Genomic DNA, 20,091 nt, shown 5'->3' with positions numbered 1-20,091 from the left:
TGTACAATATGTACAATACATATTGGCAACAAAATGCAAGTACAATTAATAAAATGTCACTGTTTTAGAATAATGTAGACCTTATTACTGACATTGAGATTGCAAGAAAAACATCAATTTTATTGTACTGGTATTATTGTAAAAAAGGTACAATAGCATCAGTCACATTTTAAGGATGGCTCCCCAGATAACAGCTTACCCTCATTGCATACAAATGCCTGAGTGCTCCTAGCCGTTCTAATCCATGCACAGCTGTGGGCCTGGAAACCATGTTGTATGTATGGACACACCAGTAACCAAGAGCAATTATAATGTGTCTCTCATAAATGTAGACTAAGAGGCAGCAAGGTAATCTCTTCCCCTGTCCAAAACTTAAGGCGTGATATGGGAAGATCAGTGATGTGGCCATAGATAATCAGTTGAGCTATTTTATAGCGTGTGAAAAGTGAGACATACAGGGAAGACAGGGGAGTCAGAAATATATGCCAGATGGCTTTCCACTTCCTCTTCAGACTCTCCCTATGGCCTGACTTCCCTTTTTTCTGACTTCCCAACACCACTCTTATGATGTACATTGTGGAAATATCCATGTCCTGTCCTGGCTTGCATTTCATTGTACATATAGTTAAAATTTTTAAAACCACTATAAGCAAAATTATGTCTGCTATTGAAATTTTAGAAATTTTAGATGGCATTGTAAACCCCTGGGAAAGGTTTTTTTGTTTTTGTTTTTTTATTGTGCACTAGGTTTTATATTCTACTTCATTATCTGTCATTTGGTTAATACACTTGGCCAAATCATTCCAATAGCTCTAAATAACAATAGCAAAAATATTAGGTTCGGGCCTCCCTCATGGTACAAGGGGTTAAGACGCAACTTATGAAGCAATCTGTGGCCTCTGCAACATGAGTTCAATCCCTGGCCAGGGAGCTACCCACATGGCACAGCAGACCTCTCCTGACTCGCCTGCTTCTCCCCTTAGCAGTGTACTTCGGTCTATCTGCCTGTTCTGTTTCCTGCTTTGTCTCTGGTTAATCATCTCACCCCCCGCACCTCTGGTCTGTACCCCAGTTCTTTTATGCATAAATAAATAAATCTTTAAAAATATATATTAGCTTCAATTTGTCAAGTGTTATTCTCTCTAAATATCATTTAGCTTAATTTTTTAAAATAGTTATTTTTATTTAAATAGCTTAATAAGATTTTTTTAAAAAAACGCATTGAAAAATAACTTATTGTGACTGAGTGATTCTGAAAATTACAAGAATTCTGATAATGAAATAAATCCATTTCTGTAAACTTCTCTCTGAGAAGGCTAATAGCACTTTAAAGATACAGAATTCAGAATGAAGAGGTATGTGATTTTTAGAATAAATTTTGAGGGGGGGGGCAACAGCTAATGATTTGGGCAAACTTACAGCATCTTTTCATACAAAATATCAATTGTTTGCTTGCAAAATGTTCAAGTTAAAGTTTTTTTTTAAATGTATTATCAATATTAACATCAAATTTAGCACAAAGCAAATATTTTCCAATTTATCTTGAAATATTCCGCACTACAATAAAATTTCAAAACAAGATGTAAACCAATATTAAATCAATAAAAAATGAAGCTTGGTCTTTTCTTATGTCAATTATATATATGCCAATTAGGATACTTCCGTTTGCTGTATTGCCCCAGTATATATGTAAACATTAATATTGTATTTACACATTTATTTATAGAAATCATGATCATTATAAAATATTGATACTGATATATTTATGATTATATCAACTGTTTATAGGCTATTTTTTTTCCCATTCTCACTTAATGTAAATATAGCCTATGTGGAAAGTTTGCACACAGTGTTACCATGGTTATTGCAGGTTCTGGTTAATCGCTAAAATCAAAGTTCTGGCACCATCAAGTTTAGTGGGGATGGTGTGGTGCATGACTCACACAGACATTCTGAGATTCACATGACATGACTGGAAAGTGACTAGGATAATGTCAACCTCTATTCATGACTTACTACATGTTCATTTTTTAAAAAAGATTTATTTATTTATGCATACACGAACTGGGGTATAGGCCAGAGGTGTGGGGCGGGGTGAGAGGATTCACCAAAGACAGAGTGGGAGACAGAACAGGCTGATGGACTGAAATACACTGTTGAGGAGAGCAGGAGGCAAGTCAGGAGAGGTCTGCTGCGCCATGTGGGTCACTTCCCTGGCTGGGAATTGAATTTGTGCTGCAGTTGCTGCAGATAGCTTCACAGTGCTGCGTCTTAACCCCTTGTGCCTCCAGGGAGGCCCCCCACATGTTCATTCTTGATAAATACATTGAAATCAAGGAAAAGCTACAGTCACTCATGTTCTTTTCTACAGAGCTATAATTTTATTCAATATTTTACTAGTTCCCATTATATATAGTGACAAATTGGTTTTCATAGTTTTTTCAAACTTGCATTCTTGAGTGTTAATCAGGATTTGACAATGTATTTTTTCTCAAATTTAATGTCAATTTCAATATTTATATTTCTGAAAATGTATGTGGTGATATTAACACTTCTTGTTTTATTTTATTGTGCAAATTTAATGAGAAATTATTAAAAAGAAAGAAAATGACATATATAAATGTGTCATTGTGTTAGTAGCAAAAGATGTCTAGTGTTTTCAATTCATTGCAGCATTATTTCTTTGAGGACACTTTTTGAAGTTCTTGATACCTTTCTAAAAGGCCTGAATTGCTGAAGTTGAATGGAGTGTCAGATTTCTCCCTTGCCCTCAATCTATACACCAGAATCAGCTTCTCTTTCGGACATGGATTACGTTTGGGTTAGAAGGAAGACAGTCAGATTGATAAAGCAATACCCCTGAGAAAAGATGATTAACATGTATAAAGGGATTTCCTGGCAGTATAAATACCAGCACGCACCCTCCTGGTGCTTCAGAGCTCTCCTGATGTATATATGCAGGTCCTGAGGTCGGAACTGGCCCTGTGAGACAGTAACATAATAAAATTCTGACTTGACGAGCAGCAGTTCTCACTTTTCTACTTTTTTTGTGGGAATGAGTTGCCAACCTTTTACTTCTGCTGATACCTTTATACCTCTGAACTCTGAGTCTTCTGCGACTCTGCCTCTGATAATGCATCCCAGCGCTGCTGAATGCCTACCCGTCTCCAACCATGCCACCAATGTGATGTCTACAGGTACTGACCCCCGAAACAGTCTACAGGCATTCGGCCTGAAGGTTTCAGAATGGCTACTTTGAATCTTGTTAGTTTAGAATCTCTGTTTCTTTTATTTTCTCCTTCAGTTAAAAAAGTTGAATATCGAGGATATTAAAAAGGCCAAAATGCACCCAATTATGTAAGTGTAGAAATTAATTGATGGTTTTATTATAAAGTAATTTTTGATAAGTAAAGTAATTTTTGATAAGTAAACAGTGAGTCTGACTATTTTGATCCCAAAGCCATTTTAATGAAAAGTTTGTGGATAAAGAGTAAAACTAAAGAAATTATCTAAAATAATTTAGTGTTCAAAAGGTGTTACTTCTTTAGAATTTAAAGATGTATTTGGCTTTTGGATTACACTTGTAACAAGTCATATGCCTCATAGTAAACACAACTAAATGATTCCCAATACCAACAAGAATCAATTTCAAAGAATAAACTAATTAAATAAATTTTAATGAATTTTCCTAATTCAAAACTCAGAAATCAAAGCTAGAAGCAATATAACATTTAGAGTCCATTAAGTGAGTTAAATGCTCTCAGAATTCAATTTGAATATAACCACATTTTATATCAGTTTATAAAACTGTCTTCGACGAAAATTAAACTTGAGAATTTAAATATATTGTCTCTAGCACAATCAAATCAGTATGCTATGTTGATGCATTCATTCTCTGTATAGTACAAAGTGTTCTGAAGTTGATTTATAAATGGCAGGCTTGAATTGAATACATTTCTTCCATTAAAAAGCAATGTACTTTCCACTTGTTTTAAATTTTATCTAAATATGAACTAAAGTTAACATATTTACAAATCGGAATTCACTTTTATACAGTTATGTTCTGATTTAAAAGATTTAAGTTTTATCTTTTATCATAATGAAGCCGTTCTGAAACATTTATGTAAGTTTGGCATTAATTTTCAACTGAATTTATGTGATTCTTAAAGTATGTATCTAGAAGTCATATTCTGAACATCAACAAAATCATTAATGTAGTTTTTTTATATACTGCAATTCTCATAATTAACTAAAAAGGTACTAATGAAAATATCCTCAAACATATTTTTGGGAAACTTAATAAGGCATTTTTCCTAAAAAGATATGTTATAAATAAACTCAAACAATCACAACATAACTAATAGTATAGTGTAAATAAAAATATTTCTACAAATTGGGAATGAGAAAAACTAATACATTTGTTTAATCTACTATGCAGGAGGGGTATTTAACCAGAATAAAAATAAAATTTTGAATTGAGGTAATGATTTGGCAAGTTTAGACTCAACGCCTTATTTATTTATTTAAATATGTAAAACAAAGTAAAATAAATAACATATTTGCTAAATTAGTCCATTCTTTATCCAACTTCCACAAATCAAAGAAATGAGTAGTATTTAAATGTTAGAAGTTAAAAAGTCATAGTCATTAAAAACAACCTAAATGTGCATTAAATAACAACATCAGTTTTATAATTTTTCTGTCAAATTATAATCATATATCTAATTGTCTAAATAAGGATTTAGAAATACTGGTTATAATGAGAAGAGCATCTGTGTATTAAGTGTGTTTCATGTTTGTTTAGTTTGGGTCTGCATAGTAAGATTTTTTATTATAATCACTATAATGCAAAATCACCAGTTCTTTCTATAGGTCAGTTGTTAAATGAAAATTTATGTAAATATCTCAAAATATGAAAAATTGGTGTATAGTTAGATAAAATGTTTTATGTTCCAGAGAGACTTCATGTCTTTAATGACTAGATTATATCTCAGTATTTTAAACAGATCCTAATTCTGAACTTTATATCTGTTATATTTATTCTAGATATGACTATGTTTTATTTATAAAAATTCACTACTAGGATATGAAGAAAAAATTAGGAAACAAAATGCATATGGGAACATTGATTAGTGATTTTATTGTCAATAGCTAATATTCTAGTCAACTGTGTGATTCATATTTAAAATGATAAAAGTTTAGTAATTCAGATTTACTCTCAAAATATACATTGAGTCATGCTTATGAACAAGGATGTTCTTATATACTAGATTCAAACTTTATAGACATCATGTCATTCAACTATCAACTTGTTTTTGAATAGTTTTACTGGAATTGTTGAATGGATTGTGTGCATTCAGAAAGCCAGCATCCTCATGGTTTCAATATTAACATACATAATCATACATTATCATGGGTTTTATAAAAACCTCTTAATTTGGGGAGGGTTTATCATTGCAATCAATAAGAGGCTTGTTGCTCTGCCATTTTCTCTTTGATGGAAGACATTTATTAAAAAAAGCAAGAATATGCTGTTCATGATTTGATTTCTATATTCATTCTCCCAGAAAAAGGCCACTTTATGATGTCATAGTATTCAATAATTTTAAGAAACTAGTCTAGTTAGTTTGTCACAAAGTCCATCTTAGATAGGACCTACAAAAATCCTGCAACTCAAAATCAGTCAAGCAGAAACTTCTCAGTTTTCTGTTCAGAGAGCACAGAATAGTTAATGAAGGTTATCTTTCACCTTGATGGTTGACATATGACTGTATTTATTATTTGTAACAAAGTTTGTCTTGTAGTTTTAATGAACTGATCAGGGAATGTCAAATGAAAACAAATTATTGGCATATCTCATAAATGTATATTTTTAATGAAATGAATATGTCTTGAATCCTCATACATTTTCTTACCAGTCCCGTCTATTTTGTCTTTGATCCAAACTCCTAATTGCTTGTGCACATATTTCTGGGTGACAACACTGGGAAACACAGCAACTGGACTTCATTATTCTGTCCCTTCCTGTCATTATGGAAATCAGGCATCAACCTATGGAGTGATGGCAGGTAAGAAAAATTGTCTATATGTATGAGATTAAGTTTGAGGACCCTAAGATGAATTTCTTGGCTTGGAGGGAATCTCATCCAGAGTATATCTTGAAGGTCTGACCATTTACCTTGGAAATGGCTGGTAAAACCACCACTTACTCAAATGTTCCCTGATCTGTGATACCTTCAGAAGCCATAATGATTTTATCTGGTTGTCCCTATTGTACAAAACCCTGAACTACTGTATTTCTTAACTCTTGTGTTTCAATCTGAATGATGATTTTTATTCTAACTCACTAGAGTCAAATTGCCCATTGTCACTTGTTGATATTCTTATGGTAGCCACTAGCCTCTTTTGGCAATTTAAATGTAAATGTCAATTAATCAAAATAAGCTCAGAATTAAAATTCAGCTCCTCAGTAGCACTAGCCACATTTCAAGAGTTCCATGATCTCTTGTGTCTGTCTACACAGTAGACAGCACAGATTGATAGAACATCTTCTCATTAAAGTATTTCTTCTGAACATTTTGAGCACAAAATAAATAAGACATTGAAGGCTAAAAATGTGATATGTGGGGACTTTAATTCTCATTGCTTGAATATCTGGCAACCCTATCTACATTGCTTCTAAGTCTTAAAAGTGATTGAAATAGTTCAAATCACACATATTTCTCCTGTGGATAATAAAGTTTCACTAGATCAAGATCCAACTGCTGATTTATTGATGCGTGTATGCAGGCATTGATAGCATACTTCTTAAGGAAGAGGTACTGTGACCAGAGAGATCCCCCCATTACAGAACTTAAATTTAGGATATGGCCAGAAGAACAATTTTAATGTTTTGATAAAGCACATAATTGTGTTGTACACAGATTTTTTAGGTATATTTTTATCTGATATTTATACTGCAGCAGGGACAGAATTACTATGGACAACAAGAAACTATAGACTAAGACTATGTGAGACTATATTGTGTGTGTGTGTGTGTGTGTGTGTGTGTGTGTGTGTGAGAGAGAGAGAGAGAGAGAGAGAGAGAATGATACTTAGAGAAAAAACTTTGGCTGAAAATTCACTTATATTATTAGGGAAATGTTTTCTAATTGTTGTGTATTGTTATCATCCAGAGAAGTAATGAAAATGACATGGATTTTTGTCTAAAATTAAACAAATAATTTATTTCATTAGGCTTTAATTTCTCAAATGTTTTGAGCTTAAAACTAAATAGGACATTAAACCTTTAAAAAAATATTCCAGAGTAAATTAGATTCTCTTACATTCTACTTAAGAACACCCTGAATAAAGTAGTATCCTCATATTTATGGCAAAAAAATGAAGACTGCTATTATTAATGGTTACCTGTAAACCCTAATATCTCTTCTTGATCATTAAAAAATAAGGAAAACTATCCTTTTTCTTCCTTTTGTAAACTGATCATTTATGTATGATTCATATACTTAGAAGTTAATAAATATTCATAGTTAATGAGAACAGTCCTCCTTGATGATGAAGTACTTTCATTATAAAAAAGTAAAATGATGTGCATTTAGCCACTAGAGGTGCAGGCAGAACGCTGCTCGTGACCTCCACCACATTTTGACTGCAGAGACAGGAAGTGACAAGTGCATGGCTGCTTGCTGCTCCCTCAGAGAATAGGCCTTACTTATTTACAGCCATTCCCATGAACACAGATCTATAAATGCCTTTTAACCAACAAGAGGCAGTGATGTATTGAGATTAGCCCAAAGATCAAGTCAGCTATAGACCAAGTACTTTAAGATGGATCTTGCTTGAGACCTTCCCCTGACAATCAAATTAGTTCGCCTGTCAAATCACTTCTCCTCTGGCGTGAGTTGTCTAACATCCTTCAGTTTCCAGAATTAGAGTAAATATCCCCTGGTTCATGAGTACCAGCAGCTCAGTTGTTCTGGTACTAGTTCCCTAGGCAAGCACTCAGCAAACCCTTTCTTTTGTAGTTAAAAGCAGAAATCCTTGGAACAGCTCTTTAAAATGATCAAAAGTCTGGGTTAGTGACATTAAGAGCAAAATGTCTCTACTAAGATTTACAGGTATCTTAGAACAAAATTTCTTTTGTCACTCATAGAAAAATTCCCAGTGACAAGCATAGAGATTGTACTTGAATATTTTTTGAGAGCAATATCATTAAAATGTGTTATGCTTTGTAGTTTGTTAGAATGTTGTTATTTTGACAAATAGTTGGTGTTAATATTTGCATCCTAGCAGATTAAATCTCAGAGCATCTGAACTCTCCTGCCATTATCTCCAGAGAAAGTGCAAATTGAGTATAAAACACCGGGATTCACAAATAAGAGAGAAAATTACAAAATACACAAAAGAAACATGGCTGTGCTAGTTGAATGTTCTGAGAAGTCTTAAAGTTTTCATCAAATCAGTCACTGCCATACAAGCTGCAGATGCATCTTATTACAAACAGCGAAGACAGGTTCATGGCCACAGGCTCCATATAAAACTTGTAAAGTCTGCTATAAGAACCACATTTCAAAGGATGTGAGATTGTTTTATTTAAGTGTGGTTATCATATTATCCATACTCTGATGCTTACCTTTAGTTTGTGCATTCTATAGAACTAATCACCCTCTAGAAGGGAAGAGCTACAACTAATATATTGTTAGGGTTGGTAGGGAGGACTTAAAACATTAGATGAATCACTGTGCCTCATCGTTCAGGTGTGAGCATACCAAAAAGAATGACTAATTGGGGGCAATGAACTAATACCATTAGCTAATTATGAAATTTGTTTGAGTCATTTAACATTTCTGAGCTTCAGTCTCTTCATATGCGAGCTGGAGTGAGTACTAAGGACTCTCAACCAGCTCATCCTGGCCTTCTCTTTTGATCTTCTCTTCAGAAATATTTGCAACTAAATTCTTCTTCAATCCTGAGAATTTAAATATCTCAACGAGTCTAAAATACAGATCATAAGAACTGGGATCATCTTGTTCAATATCTTCTAGATCAACATCCACACACAAAAGCAAAACAACAAAAAAATCCCCAAAACTCTGATTCTTAGGTATCTGAGATATTTTCATTGTCCAGTTTCTACAGCTGGGTGAAAGTGAGAAAACAAGCTCAATGGTCTGTCCATCCTGTTCACAGTTCTGTGGAAAGTGAGCAAATCAACGATGTGATATTACATGTTAAACTCAGCAAGGTCCTATGACATGACAAGACCAAGTTTATTTTAAAAATAAATTTTAAGAGGAAAAAAAAATAGCTTGTGCTTGAGAATGAACCACAAAGATGAATGTCCTTTCTTTTCTTATGAGAAGTGAATAATAAGAGAAAAGATTGTGGTTGAAAGTGCCCTCTGCATCTAGGCTAATGCAAAGGCAAGAAAAATCAATTTGGAAGTTGACATGGAGAAATGGTCTACTTTGGAGACATTCTGTTGATTCTTTGCTTTTTGTTGTTTTTCCTTTTTTTAAAAAAATATTTTGGCTTTGTATTGCTTTCTTTTTACTTATTCTGGTTGTGCTGATTCTTCAGGAAGGAGTAATTCTGAAGATTTTTGGCTTGAATCATGAAAGGTCTTTCAGTGGCAATAAGATGATGTATTTCCCTAAAGTTTCTCATGTGTCTCAGCTACTCAACTCAGCCATTATAGCAAGAAAGCAAATATATTGATAGACAATATGTAGACATGCATAACTGCCTTCCAGATACACTTAAATTACAAAACCAGGCAGAGAGCCTCTGTTGTACAAAATAGGATCTGTCAATGCTCAAAGCAGAAAAGATCACAGTTCATATTTATGATTTACTTCAGTGGTGGGAACGATAATAAAAATAAAGAGAAATATTCAAATATACATTCCAAAGCATATTTGTAGCAAGGTGGTGTCCTTTAACTGTGTTCCTCTCCTGCCCTGATTGTTCTAAGCATTCAAACCTGTAACCTCGGAGGTGTCATCCACTAGCATCTGGCAGAGCCACATGCTGCAATGGAGCAGTTTGCCCCAGGCCAGGAGATGGAGTCAGAGCTGTCCCTGTGAGGCAAGACAGACCTCGCTTCCCCATTGCCTGCTTTAAAAGATTTACCTCTTTTTCCTGCACCTCCACCACAATACCGTGCATACAAAGCAATTCAGAAGAGCAGTAGTGGAGTCATCTGCAGTGTGAAAATATTTTTTAAGCTATAAAGAATGTGCTGACATTTCTCAAGCTATTTAGGTATTAGCTTGTGTAGAACTATAGATAGTTTTACTTTAACAATGTTTTAGAAATTGTTTGAGACCTCTGCCTCACATGACAAAGCATATCTTTTCTCTAGTCCCGCTGCCTTTCTTCTTTTCCAATAATCCAGGTTTTAGAAAAATTAAAAAAAAAATCTTGCCATATATAGCACACCCTGCCCCCAAATACAGGATCACAGGATCAGAAACTCAGTTTGGCTGTGCTTGCGACTGTCATGAAGTTCTGTTTAAGGTTAGTTCCAGGAAAACTGTGTCCTGTAGATAATTGTGGATTCTCTCACTCAATGAAAAATGAAAACATATCACACATCAGGTTTTCCTTTTTAACTCTGGATGCCAAACCTTTGAACATGTTATTTGAACATGTTATTTATACATTGCAATGTATAAATTCCCTTTAAAATATTTCAGAAGTAGAAATGGTATATTCCTAATATTTAAAAAGTAATTTTATTTTATTTTTTCTGAAAAGATTCATTTAATGTATCCAAATGCCTATAGACTGTAAGTGAAGCACCTAAAGGGAAGCCGTATGATTTATCTGAGTACAGGTTGCCTGGAAAATAAACAAGGCGAGTTTTTTTTTTTTTCAAGATTTATTTATTTATACAAGAAATGGGATACAGGCCAGAGGTGCAGGAGAGTGAGAGGGTTAACTAGAGAGACAGAGTGGGGAGCAGAACAGGCAATCAGACCGAAAACACTGCTCAGGGGAGCAGTGGCCAAGACAGGAGAGGTCTGCCGTGCCATGTGGGTATCTCCCTGGCTGGCCGGGAATCAAACCCACGCTGCAGAGGCTGTGCAGACAGCTTCACAGCACTGCGCACAACCTGCTGCACCACCGGGGAGGCCCGAGGAGAATTATTTTGATGGGGTTTGTTGTGCTGCTTGTTGGACTTCAGTTCTAGTTTCTACTGCAGAAGTTAATTCATGGCCCCTAGGAAAGTTATTTAACAACTTTACATAAATTCCCTAAATTCTGGGTTGTGGTTAAAAAATACATATTCTTCCTACCTCGTTTATTTATATAAGGACAAGAAGATGACAAATATAAACACAGCATAATGTGTGGTATAGATTAGTAGCAGCACATGGCTATGGGCAGTAAGAAAAATTGAAAATGGTGAAGATTGCTAACTAATTCAGACTCTATGCTCTTGTAGGAGATACACTGCATGTTACTTATGTAAAGTCAAATCATTTGACGTAGGTTAAACGAGCTCTCTAAAGTGTCTTCAATACATTAAGTGTTCAGAATCAAATAGCATTCTGATTTTTTCCTCTGCTTTTATACTTTCTCAGACTGTTTTATCATTCATTAAATGTTTTAAATGATGCTTGGTATTTCTGAATGATGAAAGAAGTGAAGATGTTTTCATCTACCTATGAGAAACAATACTGGAAACATAAGTGAAAAAAAGGGTCTTGAGATCAATATGAAACAGATGCTAAAATAAATGTGATTCATTTTCTCCTTATGTACATTAGTCATTTACTTCAGTCAACAAACCCTGAAACTAATAGAGAGTAAAAAATGAACCCAAAGCTTTTGTGGTGGGTGTGGTGTGGTAACATACCTCTGAAGAAGTGTGAAATTATACCCCTAAAGGTGTAAGTGTTGGGAAAAAAACATTATCTCTATTTTAAAAAAATTAAAAAATGAACTCCAAAGCAACATTCTCAAAAATGAGCCACTGATAACGATTTTTTTTATTTTTGTCTACTCTTATCAAAATAACTCACACTAAAGCATAAAATGGGTGATTAACTGACTTTTAAAAAATAAATCTGCATAATTTGGGATTACAAAAGTAGTAGAGAGTTTTCTAAACAGAAATAGTTTCTTTCAAATATTTTTCACATCCAGGAAGCAGCCAAATTTATCTCATGCTATATTATTTAATCTCTTCCTTGTAAATTTACTTTGCTCCAGAAAAATAATATAATTTCTTGATGTGGTACACTTTATAATTACATATCCTCATATAAATAATATAAAGCCAACAATGTGCTGACTTACACTATTCTTTGCTCATTACATATTGATATATTAATGTAAGATTTATATATTCTGGCAAAATATGTTATTACTCATGTCTTTGATTTGCAAATATATTTATGGATGAATTGTAGGTAGCATAAATTCTTGATGTATTTTTTTCAAAAGCTTCCAAAAATGATTATTGCATATATTTTGTGGTAATTTATTTTTACTTTAAATATTTACTTAGGCTCATAAGAAAAATGATTAATGAATATTTTATTTACACAAAATGTCTTGGCTATACATGAGTCATTTAATATAAATTAAAATGAAACCTCTACATGAGCTTATAATGTACTGATAAAGAAAGCAGAAACAAAATATGTGGGAATTTTGCTTAAATACTCATTCTCTTCAACTGACTAAAACAAACTTTTTTTCCGAATGAAGAAGGAATTCTGCAAGCAATTAAAAAGAATAAATTTGTGAGTTATTATTTAATTCACGCAACTCAATGTTTCATCATTTATGCACGATTTCCTGTCTTATCTAGAATCACGCTATGGTGACCACATCTGAGGGGAGAAATCATATATTGTCCAAAAATTAACAATGATATAAGACAAAAGGTACTAAAAAATAAATGTTTCATTAACATTAAAAACAATGTATATGTTATAAATGAGGAAATTATACTGTATTCTTAAGAAAATAAATAGAATCACACAGGTCTTAGCCACTTATTTTTGTTTCTTAAATACTAAGAAACAATTCCATTATATTGTATACTTTTCAAAAAATCATATTGTTGACTTTTTAATAGAACTTTTTACTTTTTGCTAATATCTCTTCACTCCTTGAATCTATTTAAATATGTCTATGTATTTCATGTCCTCATAATTCTCTTTTTTACCTGCCTTTGTTAAAATTTAAAAAGACTTGACTATTTCCCATTGAAGTTAAACATTTACTGAGAAGGCATTGGTACTTCTTAATATTACAAAATTAATTTTCTGATCATAAGAAAGCTTTCCAGCTAGGACTGCCCCTGTGCCTTGAGTATAATAGACACAGCAGCTACTTTGTTCAATGAATTAAGAAAACAGAAATCAAAACATGCATTCTGCTTAGAGTTGAACCTCAGATTCCTAGGAGTAGTTGTATGTTAAGAGGAAAAAAATGATGGAAAACTTACACTTTTAAGATAATATGCTTATTTCAATTTTAATTATTTGCAATTTCCAGCTTCTTGCCTTTGCATTAATTTTTTTTTTTTTTACTGCTCTGGGAAAGGGGGGAAATAAATAATCACATTTACACTAAGGTGTTCTAACTAATATTTCAGGAAACTGAATGTTAAATAAACTTTAAGAATTGAGAGTGGCTACAACAGACAAGATCCTTGCTTGTGTATAAATGTTGGATAATTACAAACGGCCCTTACCCTCTCTTTCTTGTTTATTCACAGGTAGCTTAACCCCATGTCTTTATAAGTTTCCGGACCACACCTTGAGTCATGGCTTTCCTCCCATGCACCAACCTCTCCTGGCAGAAGACCCCACAGCTGCCGATTTCAAGCAGGAACTCAGGCGGAAAAGTAAATTGGTCGAGGAACCAATAGACATGGATTCTCCGGAAATCCGAGAGCTTGAAAAGTTTGCCAATGAATTTAAAGTGAGAAGAATTAAGTTAGGTATGCAGGGGACACATAAGTTGGTCTGCAAATCCTTACTCCATTATAATTCAATCTCTCATATTTGATCAAAAGTCCAAGTCAGTGTTCATAGTACACCTCTACTGTGGTCAAGTTAGTTTAATTATGAAAATCCTACAAAGAACTTAATTTCCTTGTAAATTTTAATAGGCTAACTATACAGATTTTTAAATTAATTAATGGCACTCTGTTTCAAAGCTGAGGTTTGAAATGCCTGTTTGTGTTGTATATAGACACGGATTGGACACGTAGAATGTAGGCACATTTGAATGGATGATGCATCTTGTGATTCAAAGTCATACAAGGGTGTGGTGAAATGTATGCCTTTGACCAATGACATTAGTTTGTGTATCTTTCCAGAGATATAGTTTGTATACACAAACACATACATATTTGTCCTCATAGGGATTTTTTTTTCCACTTTGTTGGAGAGGTTTCAGTATTATTTTTGGAGAGGTTTTTTTATTTTATTTTATTTTATTTATTTATTTATTTATTTATTTATTTATTTATTTATTGTAATGGATGTGTCCAATTCCATTTTAGGAATGTACTATAATGTATGGAGTCAGGTCCTTATAGGTGGAATTTAGGCATGTTCAACCTTCAGTTGTTACCAACAATGCTACAATGATGAACTTCTGAAATGTCACTTTGGACCTATATGCATATATGTCTAGGGAAAGTGATAAAAGCAAAGTTGCTTGATTACAGAGTATGTATAGGTATAATTTTGAGAGATGTCAAATTGGTCTCTGTAAAAATTGTAGTAAATTTTACCAGCTTTGCAAGTGCCTTCTTTTGCTACATCTCAGAATACTAACTTCATGAGGACAGCAGTTTTTTGTTTGTTTCTTTTTGTTTTCTCATTAATAGCATATCCTCAGCCATTGCAACAGTGACTGGTGACTGGCACATAAGCAAATACTCTTGAAGGAAAAATATGCCATTAATATTTTGGAAACCTGCACATCAGATAGGTCAAAGTGGTACCTTATGGTAGTTTCATTTTAAATTTGTCCGACTACAAGTAAAGAGTAAAAATCATTCTTTCATGCATTTGACAGTTATTTGTAATTCGCCTCCTGGCATTGTCTGTTCATAGCCTTTGCTCACTGTCTATTGAAAAGTGCTTTCACATAAAAAACTATAATAATTAACCTTGATTTAAATTCATGAAATAGTAATTTTTTTGGAATGGAAAGGATTGAAAATGATAGTTCAAATCTTTGCACTTGTGAAATGAACTACAGGTCCCTTTATGATATTTATTGATGGACATCATATGAAATCATTTTATGCAGACAGATATATAGCCACAGGCCCTAAATTAACATGTAGTTACTATATATAATAAACACAACTGTAGGACTCTTTATGGCAATCATTTTGTTTGCCATTTATACTGCAATGAATGTTTGAAATTCTGTGTTTATGGTTTACATCAACTTGTACTCTAAAAATGTTTGGGACAATCAATGAGGGTTTTTTGCCTGCAGATAGAGGCATTACTAAATGCTGTAATAAATGTGCTTGGAGGTGAACATACATACAAAGGAACAAATGTGCTTGGAGGTGTGATCGTAGTTTCATGCTAAACATGTTTTTAGGAAACGTATAGCTCTTAGTTTTATTTGATATCTTTTAACAATACAGTTGACTTTTCACTCTGTAGCTCAGATCAAAATATTTCTATCATATATTTTGTGCATTATATTTTAATATACTATAGATTTTGAGTACAAATTACTGTACATTTAATGATAAAAAGGATCTTTTAAATTAAATGTCTTATAAAATGCTGTGATACAATTATCCAATTGGGCTAAATATTAACCAAAAGGAATACTTCTGTAAGTAATGGACAAGTCTAAACTGAACCTTACTAAGAAATTCTAAATTGCTAACAAATTTATGCTTAAAAACATATATCTAGTTGACAAAGATACAAAGATCTGTGCAGTAACACGCCAAAATGTATGTTTCTTGAAAAACTGAAACTAAAGGTCTTTATTGTCCTTTCACAGGATACACCCAGACAAATGTTGGGGAAGCTCTGGCAGCTGTGCACGGCTCTGAATTCAGTCAAACAACTATCTGCAGATTTGAAAACCTACAGCTCAGCTTTAAAAATGCTTGCAAACTAAAAGCAATATTATCTAAATGGCTGGAGGAAGCTGAGCAAGTAGGAGGTATTGAAGTTATATTTTTAAAGGCTTTGTGATGTTTTATTTTTAAAGGCTCAATCAAAAAGTAGTCATTTTGATTGAGAGTATTAATGCTAAGGTGAGAGGTTTGAGGTTTAATTTGTTTATTTTTTTCCCTTTGGAATAAAAAAATAAGTACCTTGTTTCATTACACTGAAAAAAAAAAAAAGCAAGGCCAGATTTTTTGCTTCTGTGCTGTATGGTAGAAATTGTACATGAATCACGTTTTGTAACCTACATCTTAGTGTAACCAGAGCACTTGCACATACCAGTCTTCCAAGTAAGTAACACAAGCAATTGCTAGATGGGAAATTTTATATGATAAAATTATCTACTCATGCCAGTGTTAGGACTGATCAGGGTTTGAGAGCACTCAAAGAAAGTGTTCCAACAACAAAATTAAGATAGGGGTATAATTTATAGATAATTATATTTGCAAAGTTATTCTTTATTCCTGCATAATATTCTTATGCAAGGCTTATAATATAAAATACCCTAGGATTCAAACTTTAAAAAATGTATTTCATTTTTCTTTATTTTATATAGAAAACTTGAAACCCAAATCTAATAGTCATTTTTTTTTTTAATAATTATCCCTCTTTGCCCCACTACAGCTTTATACAATGAGAAAGTGGGAGCAAATGAAAGGAAAAGGAAACGGAGAACAACTATAAGGTATGTTTGTTTTTTTTTTTTTTTAATTGAGGTAACGTTGGCCTACAACACTGAATGTATCAGTCAGAGGAATACGCTCACACCTCAGAAGAAATAAACATTTTAAAATAGAGTCAGCATTGATGTAACATGACATAAATGTAAAGTGAACAGAAGCTATTCAAAAAACAAGACTGGTGAAAGAAAGCATAATTTAGTAACATAATGGTGAAAATTGAGAATTGCTAATTTTTAACATAAAATAGAAAAAGCTATATATTGATAGCTTTTTCAAGATTCAGGAACTTTTTGGTCTACAAGTTTTGGATAAAATCAGAAACTGAGCAAACACTTCTAAGAGGACGGGCTGGTTTTTCTGTAATTTTAGATCTATCTTGCTCTAGCATTATGGTTTTTATGTTATTAAAAATAACAAAACTAGTAATCAGTATTTCACTCCTAAAAGTCTACGGTGACTCCTGGTATTTCAAAGCAAAAGGATTGTTCATTGATCTTTTTTGTAGCTTTGGTGAGACTCACAGAGAAAATACTAAAATATAGGTTTTAGTCTTGGTTGAGTTGTTCATTAAACATTTCTTTATTGTGAATAACCTAAATGATTTCTTGGGTTATTTAGAAAAATCCTCAAGTGTTCATTTCCTATTTAACTATTCAGTCAGTGCCCTCTTGTGGCACAAAGTGGAATAAACACAGAAATCCTGGGGTCCCCTACGTTGTGACCCCTTGTGACCCTACTTACAGTACCTTGCATAAAACAACATCTAAATAGTTGACAAATTGTTCGTTTATCTTTGTTTATGAGATTTGAAAGTGTTTTTCAGGGTTGTTAAGTTATCTTTTCATTTTAATATTTAGAAAATTTAACTGAGCTTAATTTGGACCTGCCATAAACATCAGTAAAAACAACATTTTTTGCCTCTTTCCCCTCCTCTAGTATTGCTGCAAAAGATGCTCTGGAGAGACACTTTGGAGAACAGAATAAACCTTCCTCTCAAGAGATTATGCGGATGGCTGAAGAACTGAATCTTGAGAAAGAAGTAGTAAGAGTTTGGTTTTGCAACCGAAGGCAGAGAGAAAAACGGGTGAAAACAAGCCTAAATCAGAGTTTATTCACTATTTCTAAGGAGCATCTTGAATGCAGATAAGACTTCCTACAGTATAATGGCCAGATTTTCTATTTTTCATTCCTTTCTCTTTTCTGAAATAGAAGTGAGTTATTAGGTTGACTTCAAAAATCATTTTATACCAATAACTTTTGGAGAAGATTTCCTTTTGTACTTTTTAAAAGAGTACACAATTTAATATTGACATTTTCCTGGAAATATTTATTTTCAGAAGCCACATTGTGCATTTTAAGCCAAAAGTACTAATAGGAATAAAACAGTGAGTCTCTGCCCCAACCTACTCTCTGTTTTTTACACACCCAGATACACACACGTGCACATGGGTCTTTTAAAGGGTTTTTTTTCAAATAATGTATATTACCTTTTAATCTTTCAGTTAGTAATGTCACAAATTAAAGTCTATTACCAGAAAATATCCAGCTAGAAAATTTATTAATGTCTCGCTTACTGGCAGCTATAATAGCTTGCTTGAACTAAAAGTTTTGAATTTAAAAGCCAGAGGCATCTTAGAATTTTATTATTGTACTTAGGAATAAATCTTAATCAGAAATAACACTTTTGAAACTATTATTCAGGACATAGCTCCCAAGGAAGTGTTCCAAGTGAGATTTGTAGAAACATGATCTTTCCATTACTTTTTTGATGTTTTGCTATAGAAAATATGATTTATGTGTTCTTTAGCTCCACTCCGCTATTCTGCAAACTACAATAGTGCAGGGAAGATGTCTGACTTGTTTGCTGCTGTTTCTGCAGATCCTGGGAAGAATGATTGCTATAGCAGGTATGCAATCTTTGTTAAATGAACAAAGGAGAGTGTTGTTAATGACGGCTACAAATTTGAAGGTGCCTAATTTAATAATTTCAGAAAGTAATTTTCATTTTGAAATCTCACAATCTGGAAAATCATCTCAGGTCCTATTCAAAAAAGACCATGACTTTTGATTTAACTGGTTAGAATTATTTATATTAATTTAAAAAGTTTAATGTATTAAGCATTTCAATTCAGGGAATTCTATCTCAAGAAACATTTATTTCATTTACAAGATGGCACTTCATTGGAACTTGAAAGTAGAATTACGCTGAAATGTGATATCAATCTAAAATAGTGACTTTTTGCATTTTAAATATTAATCTGCAGGCATAACAGGTATCTATACGTACATGCATAAATTTTAAACTTGCAAGCAGAAACAAAATATAATGCAATATAAGTCTAGAATAGTGACTTTTGCACTTAAGTATGACTCTGCTGGGAATATTTCATTTAACTTAACCTAGCTTAATTTATATAACAATGGAAATAATTAGACAAAATTTTATCATTAATTTAGAATGTCTGCTAAATATAGTTTTTGTTTTCTGTGGTATTTATTAATAAAGATCAAGCACTGCATTTGTCATAATCTATGTAGATCATGCTTGGGGACAATCACCATCAATTGGATAAGTAATAACTGGTATACTGATGAAAAAATGTAGCTTTCTGTCACCCGTTCATCTATGCTTAAGCATACATCCATCACCCAGTAAGTGATACACATACAACTTATATACACATATAGATGTTTGTTATGCAAGTGTAAATTTCAAATTATTCCATCATATACATGCATAAACTGACCTGCTTAAAATGTCTGTTAATCAGGGGAAGAGATACTTCCATTTGCAAACGGCAGGTATTGGATATACATATACCTATACATACACACATACACAAATTTTAAACTTTGCAAACAAAAACAAAATATAATACAATATAAATCTAGAATAGTGACTTTTGTACTTAAATATGAATCTGTTAGGGATATTTCATTTGTTTTGTTATATCACAAGAAGCACAGATTTGGATAATGATATATGTCTAGATTATGTTATCAGACATCCATCCTTATAGGTCATTCAAGTTGAGATTTAACTAACATTGGGAACCAATTTTTCTCCCAAAGTCCAAAATTATTATGAATCACAACTTAACATTGAAACAGCAATTCTTTACTTAGCTATTCATAAGTTAATTGCAAATACACTGTTAACTCACTTGTATTAATGAGTTTGAGACTATTTTCTAAGTTTAATGAGATATTTTAATATCTTAATTGGT

The 20,091-nt window shown here is 32.9% G+C and overlaps 1 protein-coding gene across 2 annotated transcripts; it reads left to right on the top strand.

Annotated features, from left to right (window-relative positions):
- Nucleotides 1-3,055: 3,055 nt before the first annotated feature.
- On the top strand, nt 3,056-18,011 carry POU1F1 (POU class 1 homeobox 1; the record flags this gene model as incomplete). Of its 2 annotated transcripts, none has more annotated exons than XM_084231184.1 (6): nt 3,056-3,197; nt 5,997-6,068; nt 13,739-13,963; nt 16,012-16,176; nt 16,806-16,866; nt 17,801-18,011. In XM_084231184.1, the coding sequence occupies 6 exons, from the start codon at nt 3,056-3,058 to the stop codon at nt 18,009-18,011; spliced, it is 876 nt and encodes a 291-aa protein (XP_084087310.1). The 2 variants fall into 2 exon arrangements, with proteins under 2 accessions (XP_084087310.1, XP_084087309.1); XM_084231183.1 differs by having other exon boundaries at nt 5,919-6,068.
- Nucleotides 18,012-20,091: the final 2,080 nt, after the last annotated feature.

This window comes from Talpa europaea (assembly GCF_964194135.1).
Source record: "Talpa europaea genome assembly, chromosome: 4".
Taxonomy (NCBI): Eukaryota; Metazoa; Chordata; class Mammalia; order Eulipotyphla; family Talpidae; genus Talpa; species Talpa europaea.
Note: the sequence above shows the minus strand (reverse complement) of the source record. Positions and strands in the feature narration are given on the sequence as shown.